Source organism: Doryrhamphus excisus, chromosome 1 (genome assembly GCF_030265055.1).
Source record: "Doryrhamphus excisus isolate RoL2022-K1 chromosome 1, RoL_Dexc_1.0, whole genome shotgun sequence".
Taxonomy (NCBI): Eukaryota; Metazoa; Chordata; class Actinopteri; order Syngnathiformes; family Syngnathidae; genus Doryrhamphus; species Doryrhamphus excisus.
Genome location: NC_080466.1, coordinates 43,228,200 through 43,236,944, shown reverse-complemented (window position 1 = coordinate 43,236,944; position 8,745 = coordinate 43,228,200). Strand labels below are relative to the sequence as shown.

Sequence of the window (8,745 nt, the reverse complement as noted above, 5' to 3'; positions counted from 1 at the left end):
ATGACAGACATTACCTGATTCAATTGTGTGCCCACAGGTTGTCATTCATACGACGTCACTTTTTGTTTGGTGGTGATTTTTCTAATGTTAAATATTTGCTGCTCTAAAAAACAGTTAAAAAGAACTTCAGTGTAAGATTGAAAGTAAAAAAAACAGTAATATAATCGAGTACGCCTAAAAGTTACTTTTTTCAGTATTGTTGTGAAACATAAAGTACGACCTGAAGCGGGAATCAACCTGCACATGCGCAGTAACATGGGTTAGTCCATTGCATGAGAACGGATGGGGTAGCACTCAAAGCGATCATGATAGATTACGCATTTTTATGTCGTTTTAAGCACGTGAATTACAACTGAAACAATAATAATTGCTCTAAATTGAAGGAAATACAATAATCCGTTTTTATGGGACGTTTGGGGGCTTGGAAATCCGGGGACCCCATTAGTCAATTGCCATGTGTTTACCTAATGGTAAGTCCGCCCCCACCTGGACGTTATTAGTAGTTGCAGTAGTGATTAAGCTGCATTTAAATGTTCTAGTAGTGGTGATCATGTGAATACTTCTTGGAGGGAGATAAGAAGTAAAGGTAGTAGTCCAGTGCCTTTCAAATTGTGGGGCGGGTCTACTTTCTGTGTTGATTTAGTCTAATTAACGGCCATTGTTGATCTAAAAATGCAGTGTGTATTTTACACAAATATGCATCCAATATTTCTTCAACAGGTACAACTTTATTCCAGAGAGTTCTGGGCAGAACATGGAAAACATTCAGTATCGAGTTAATCACAATGACGGGGGAAGCATTCCATTCTTAAAAAATATAGAGCTTTAATTTATTAGTCAGCAAACACAATGGAACGAGAGGATACGAGTCATTTACACATTTAGGTCATCACAATAACATCACCTCATTGCATTTTGTCTTTTTTCTTTCAACTCGATGACGCTAAAAGGAAAAGGCAAAAAACTACAGACACCGGAAAAGTAAATCCACGATAAAAAATACATGTTGTACAAACTTTCTTTGTATTTTTTGCTGTATATGTCGAAATTTGACAGACATCTTACATCGACAGTCGGGATGCATCATCCCAGAGGTGTTCGGATCTTCTCGGAGTGTTCAGGGCATTTACTTTATTGAGTGAAACCTACTTTGCATATACTGCAAAATAACTTTTAAGACTGTAGTCAATAGAGGCACAAGCGCACCATATATTTTTTTTTATATTAATATTCATTTACACAGAGAGTACAAATAAACTCTCATGATCCGCAGGTGATTTGAAATCATACGCACAATCTTTCACGTCAAGTAAAAGCTGCACCATATGCTTCTGCTGCACGTTTACATGTACTGCTCTACCAAGTGTACTGTGGTAGCATCGCTTGTCGTGTCCTATTCTACATCCCGTAGGATGGTGAACGGAAACAAAAACAGACCACACATCTTATCAGGATTACAGTACAAATACATTTTCATGCACACAAAGAAAGCCAGCTTCCCAATATTTGGTTAGTGTCACAACATTGTTACGATGCTCAGTTGTGGATACAGTAAATGGGCCTTTTTTCCCCCCAACATGGACGTCAGAGGACAGAAACAAACAGATCCAGGCACCTCGCTCCGACTTAAACTATTTTTATTCACAGAAGTCCACAATTGTGCTTGTTGCATTTGGCCCCGGTTGCCGGCCCTTTAAAAAAAAAAAAAAATGCCCTTTGTACAAAAACTTGACCCTTTATTGCACCACCGCCTCAGTTCATATTATGTTTGTATTTGGTAAAGCCCCGCCCTTTCATATTTATATCTATTGTCATCTGTTCTTGTCCTGGTACACAAAAACGAGAAAGCGATTCGGTTACCCAACATTTACCTGCCCGCCATGTTGTGATGCAATGACAGTAACAGCAACAATAAAATTAACACCAACAACAACAATAATTGCCCCAAAGTTACCTATACACGAAGAGCCTGGTTTTCTTTAAGTACAAAGAAATACACAGAATGATACTATGTACAACCTACAATAAATACTGAGTAGCATATATCTTACTGTTTGAAACAATGCATGTGGGGGGGGGGGGATGCTTCGAAGCCGCATCTTCTCCGTTTCATTTTTGTATTTTTTCCCGGTTTGCGTGTGCTTTTTTTTTTCCTCGTTTCTCTCAATGAGTCTCTCCCAGTTTTCACAGGGTGGGGTGGAGGGGTTTGGGGGGGGGCGGTCGAGGGTGTTTTGGACACATTTGGGCTCCTCATGTCTCTGCATCCTCCCGCTCATCTTCCTCCTCCGCCTCACCGTGATGCCGACGGTTGCGGGGCTTCTTCTGCTCCTTGAGCTCCTTCAGGTCTTTGACCTTGAGGGGGCCCAGCATGGGGTCTCCGAACTGCCAGTAGTCCTGGCAATACTGATTGATGAGGCTCATCTCGGGTTGGCTCAGGATGGTCAGCAGGTCCTTGTACTGGCCCGCGCTGGGGGTCCACTGGGTGCTGGAGTGGAGCGAGGATGGCGGCGACCCCGCCCCGCCCTCCACTATCACGTTATTGACGGCGCGGCTGGACAGAACCACCAACTGCAGCTTGACCAGGGTGTGCTTGAAGTTCTTCTCTGTGGCGCTGCATTGGTACATTCCGGAGTCAAAGGGCTGCAGAGACCGCAGGAGGAGACCTTGCTCTGTCTTTAAGATCCGCCCGTCAGAACGCATCTGGAGACGGAGAAACACGAAGCATTCCTTGTAAGGGCCGGGAAAAACAAAGCTACTGGACCTTAGACCGCTCTATATTTAGAGTAGTTACTGAGGAACTAACCAAGAAATAATGAACTGATGAGTATAGTGGTTACTGAGGAACTGAAGAACAAACATTTAGAGTCGTTACTGAGGAACTAATGAGGAACTACTGAGTAGAGTAGTTACTAATGAACAGAGGCGCACACATTTAGAGTTGTTACCGAGACACTAATGAAGAACTGCTTAACCTTAACTAATGAGTAGAGTAGTGAATGAGGAATTGAGGCACATAGTGTACATTTAGAGTTGTTACTGAGGAACTATTGACCAGCCAATGCAGAACTATAGAGTAGTGACTGAGGAACTAGGGCACATACATTTAGTGTAGTTAAGGAGGAACTAATGAGTAGAGTAGTTACTCGGGAACTGAAGCGAATCCATACATTTAGAGTAGTTACTGAGGAACTAATGAGTAGAGTAGTTGCTCAGGAACTGAAGCGAATGCATACATTTAGAGTAGTTGCTGAGGAACTAATGAGTAGAGTAGTTACTGAAGAACTAACGAAGTACTACTGAGTAGAGTAGTGAATGAGGAACCAAGGCACATACATTTAGAGTAGTTACTGAGGAAGTAACAAGGAACTACTGAGTAGTGAATGAGGAACTAAGGCACATACATTTAGAGTAGTTACTGAAAAACTAATGAGGAACCAAGGTATATACATTTAGAGTAGTTACTGAGGAAGTAATGAGGGACCAAGGTACATACATTTAGAGTAGTTACTGAGGAACTAACGGGGAACTACTGAGTAGAGTAGTGAATGAGGAACAAAGGTACATACGTACACTTAGAGTAGTTACTGAGGAAGTAATGAGGGACCAAGGTACATACATTTAGAGTAGTTACTGAGGAACTAACGGGGAACTACTGAGTAGAGTAGTGAATGTGGAACCAAGGTATATACATTTAGAGTAGTTACTGAGGAAGTAATGAGGGACCAAGGTACATATATTTAGAGTAGTTACTGAGGAAGTAATGAGGGACCAAGGTACATACATTTAGAGTAGTTACTGAGGAACTAACGGGGAACTACTGAGTAGAGTAGTGAATGTGGAACCAAGGTATATACATTTAGAGTAGTTACTGAGGAAGTAATGAGGGACCAAGGTACATATATTTAGAGTAGTTACTGAGGAAGTAATGAGGGACCAAGGTACATACATTTAGAGTAGTTACTGAGGAACTAACGGGGAACTACTGGGTAGAGTAGTGAATGAAGAACAAAGACACATACATTTAGAGTAGTTATTGAGGAAGTAATGAGGAACTACTGAGTAGAGTAGTGAATGAGGAACCAAGGCACATACATTTAGAGTAGTTACTGAGGAACTAACGGGGAACTACTGAGTAGAGTAGTGAATGAAGAACAAAGACACATACATTTAGAGTAGTTATTGAGGAAGTAATGAGGAACTACTGAGTAGAGTAGTGAATGAAGAACCAAGGCACATACATTTAGAGTAGCTACTGAGGAAGTAATGAGGAACCAAGGCACATACATTTAGAGTAGTTACTGAGGAAGCAATGAGGGACCAAGGCACATACATTTAGAGTAGTTACTGAGGAAGCAATGAGGGACCAAGGCACATACATTTAGAGTAGTTACTGAGGAAGTAATGAGGAACCAAGGCACATACATTTAGAGTAGTTACTGAGGAAGCAATGAGGGACCAAGGTACATACATTTAGAGTAGTTACTGAGGAAGTAATGAGGGACTGATGAGTATTGTTAGGGTTAGGTAGTTTTGTTCCTCACCAACTACTGTAATTATGTGTACCCTACTGTAAAGTACTACCAAGGCCTGTATTTGTCTCTGTATGCATGATAGGACAAAGGACAAAGGACATAGGACATAGGACATAGGACAAAGGACAAAAAAAAGCCTTGTGTGGCATCTGACCTCCTTCCTGCGGTCGCTGTTGTCTCGCTGGAGATGCCATTTGACGACGGCATGGGGGGAGCGGGCCTGACACTCCAAGAAGGTGCTGCTTCCCTCCACCCCGTACTGTACCATCTCTAGAGTATTCTTATTAGCTGTGGGGCAGGAGGAGAGAGGGGTTACCATGGCAACAAAACACCTCATTACCATGAGCTCCGATCACCCCAAATCAAAGCGCTCGGCTTCCACAGATTACCATAAAACTGTCAGAATACTACCATTACTCGTCTTTTTTAAGTACCAGGGAGACGCGTCGTTACTTTCACACTCGTGGCCTGATCAATAAACACAACTCTCAGAGTCTGAAGAACGGGCGCCTCACCGTTGGAGTTGAAGCCTCGACACTGGCGAATGGGGTTCCCGTACTTGACGTCCTGCCTCCGGCTACGTCTAAAGGGGTCAGACCAGTAGGGGCGGATAAGGAGACAAAAGAAAGGCATAAAGCAGCAGGAAGCCATTCAAAGCCATTCAAAGTCATACATTGTGATGCTATGTCATTTCTGTCATAGTTTTTCAAAAATATATGAATTAATAAATTATGCTGTTTTGTCATTGAATACGGCATATTAGGAAAATAATATGCATATTAAGCAAATTTAAGCCAGCATAAAAATGGCTAAATGAAATAAGATACATATATATATATATATGTAGAAGTCCCATTGTATGTAATAGTCTGCTTCCAACGACAGCCACTAGGTGCCAGTAATGTTCCTGTAATGTTCTGAGAGACACATATCGCATATAACATATAGTGATAGCTGGAACAACAGGCTTTTATTGCAGGTTTGAAAGATCTCACAACAATCACAATAATCCCAAATAAAAATTCCTGATAAAGACACAGGCTACTGTTCCATGCCAAGATAAAACTACTTTGAACTACATCACCACTTCCTGTCCGCCCCTCACTCAGCTACCCTGGGGAACACATTTATAGCAACGTCTTATTTTTGTCTCAGATGGCTTATTTACTTTTATTATGTCTCCTACATTGGGTAACACCAGTGTAACATTGACTATAGGGGTGTTATTCCATGTCTAGAAGGCTCTAATAATGTAAAAAACTGCATTTAGAAAGTAGTAAACAGGTTTTATTTTATTGTTTTATCTGAAAATATGAAGGAATAGTAAGGATTCCTACTTTTGGAAATGTATTTGTCACAGTCGGGTCTAGAACCAATTAACAGTGATAAAAGAGGGACTACTGTGCATCATTCTATACGAGGTATAATCGCAAACTAGAAATTTGCATTTCATTTTCATCACTAAGTGAAAAATGAGTCAGTTTTTATTTATTTTACTTTGGAGGCTAAAAAATGTGCATAGCTCATAAGTGTTTAGCTTGTTATGAATACACGCCAAAAACGATGAGTCTGTGATTCACTCTGCCATGCTCATAATCAAACGACCGAGTCACTCGGTTAGTTTTGGTGCTACGCCGCAAACCCTGTCGGTGCTCACCTCTTCTGGGAAGCAGAGTAACGGGAGCACGACTTCCCGTCCCAGGCGCAGTAAGGGTCTCTGGCCAAACAGCAGTCGGCGCACGCCTCGCCGTACACGTCACAGCGATGAAGAGCCAGCTGGGTCAGCCCGACCGCGGATGACACGTACAGCTGTTGCTGTTGAGGGAAACGTTGACACCACTTGGAATTAGACCGAAGAAGAAGCATTTAAAAACACCTTTAAAACTTCAAAAATACCACATTAAATTCAGGCGTTTTGATGAATGAGAACCCTGTATTTTGGTATTAAATCATATACTCGGGCTAAAGTGCCAGCTGGCAGTTTTTACAGTAATATTACAGTACAACATGAACTTCAACCAAGCATCATTCATGCTTACCCTTTTGGATGAGATCTTCATTGTCGTAATTGGAGTTGGAACCTTAAATATAAAACATATACTTTCAATAAAATCACCTGAACTCATCAGAATATGCAAATAATAAATTATAAAGAAGTTTGCTATATTATTATTTCCATATCTTGTGTACTGAATGAGATGAATTCACCTTGAAGACCTCTACCTCCTCCAGGACCAGCTCCTCAGTCTGGAGGTCATCCCTGGGCAGAACGATAACCTTCTGAACGGTCCCTTTGTCTGCGGACACACACACACACCTGTCAGTCACACACCTGGCGTTGTGCAACCGCCCCTGTCGGCAGCCCCCCGGTTCCCCGTTTCGTTCTCAGGGCAGCCTCCAGCAGACGAGGCTAATAATTCTTGGATGGATTCACTGTTCTCCTGACCTTCATCGTATGGCACACTCCAAAATATCGCGTCCACATAGATTTAATTTAGTGGTTATCTTGTGGAATTAACCGCTGATTTGATTCGTTATCGAGAACGTTTGTTGTATAAACATCAAAGACATAACCGCTACTTGAACTCTTGGTTACATCGCCACCCAGTGGAAGTGTGGGGTATTTCAATAGTCATAAAAATGGTGTCATTTTGTATGTAAGTGTGTTACAGGAAGTTACCAGGATACATCATCATATTCTTGAGAATTGCTCCACTAATCTGTGGGATTTACAGACGTTTGAGCACAAATGTGAACATTTTCGATGACATATGTCACAAAGTAAGCATGTTGGAGAATGCTTTAAAAGGGTTGTTAGAACAAACAAATGCAATTAATGTGATTAGTCGCAAGGAAATTAGATGACTTGGAAATGTGAAATGTACAAGTGATGTTAAAGTGATAAGTAATTGAGAATGGAAATGCAAATAGCTGGAGTGATTTGAAAGATATGTATTTTGTATCTGAGTTTGTGTGTGTTAAATAAAGAGACGCAATCTGCAAGGGAACGCATCGTCCTCACTTTGCTGTTCTGCCTGCATTTCAATTGAGCTGGAAACCTCATATTACAAATATACAACATAAGGTGGCCAAAATATTTCAGCATTGAACAAAGCAAAATTTGTTCTCAATCAGAAATCACTCCGCACTCTTTATTGCTCTCTGGTTCTACCATATCTTACTTATTGTGTGGAAATATGGGCTAATAACTATAAAAGCAATCTTCACTCGCTAAATGTACTGCAAAAAAGGTCGGTAAGGATAATTCATAATGCCGCCTACAGAGAACATACTAACTCCTTATTTCTAAAATCACAATTACTTCAACTTGCTGATACAGTTAATTTTCAACCGGCTAAAATAATGCATAAAAACAACCAATTAGCTAAAAACGTCATCCAATACTTCTCTACTTCGGTACGAGGTGCATTATTTAAAAAAAGCAAAAAAACCCCACCAAAAAACCTTAAACTGTATTATGGAAAGCAGGAAGTGAACAAATGTAACAGTTACTGATTGTAAAAATTTAAATTTAAATTAAAAAAATAATCATTAAAAAAACTTAAATTATATTAGGAAAGCAGGAAGTGAACAAATGTAACAGTTACTGATTGTAAAAATTAAAATTAATTTTAAAAAAATGTAACCATATTAGGACAGCAGGAAGTGAACAAATGTAACAGTTACTGATTGTAAAAAAATAAATTTAAATTAAAAAAATAATCATTAAAAAAACTTAAATTATATTAGGAAAGCAGGAAGTGAACAAATGTAACAGTTACTGATTGTTAAAATTAAAATGAATTAAAAAAATTTAACGATATTAGGACAGCAGGAAGTGAACAAATGTAACAGTTACTGATTGTAAAAAATTAAATTTAAATTAAAAAAAATAATAATTAAAAAAAACTTAAATTATATTAGGAAAGCAGGAAGTGAACAAATGTAACAGTTACTGATTGTAAAAATTAAAATTAATTAAAAAAATGTAACGATATTAGGACAGCAGGAAGTGAACAAATGTAACAGTTACTGATTGTAAAAAATTAAATTTAAATTAAAAAAATAATAATTAAAAAAACTTAAATTATATTAGGAAAGCAGGAAGTGAACAAATGTAAGTTACTGATTGTAAAAATTAAAATTAATTTAAAAAAATGTAACGATATTAGGACAGCAGGAAGTGAACAAATGTAACAGTTACTGATTGTAA

The 8,745-nt window shown here is 39.3% G+C and overlaps 1 protein-coding gene across 3 annotated transcripts in view; it reads right to left on the bottom strand.

Annotated features, from left to right (window-relative positions):
- Positions 1–700: 700 nt before the first annotated feature.
- LOC131105088 (semaphorin-3F-like) overlaps positions 701–8,745 on the bottom strand; it is a 73,659-nt gene continuing 65,614 nt past the window's right edge. For 2 of the 3 annotated variants that reach the window (XM_058052884.1, XM_058052974.1), the window contains 6 exons: positions 6,741–6,829; positions 6,572–6,613; positions 6,191–6,347; positions 5,048–5,131; positions 4,687–4,820; positions 701–2,700 (listed from right to left, as the gene is read on the bottom strand). In XM_058052884.1, coding sequence (XP_057908867.1) covers positions 2,251–2,700; positions 4,687–4,820; positions 5,048–5,131; positions 6,191–6,347; positions 6,572–6,613; positions 6,741–6,829 — 956 coding nt within the window. In that variant the 3' untranslated portion in view covers positions 701–2,250. Of the gene's footprint in view, positions 2,701–2,803; positions 4,600–4,686; positions 4,821–5,047; positions 5,132–6,190; positions 6,348–6,571; positions 6,614–6,740; positions 6,830–8,745 lie in introns of all 3 variants that reach the window. The other variant, XR_009119894.1, reaches the window with a different exon arrangement.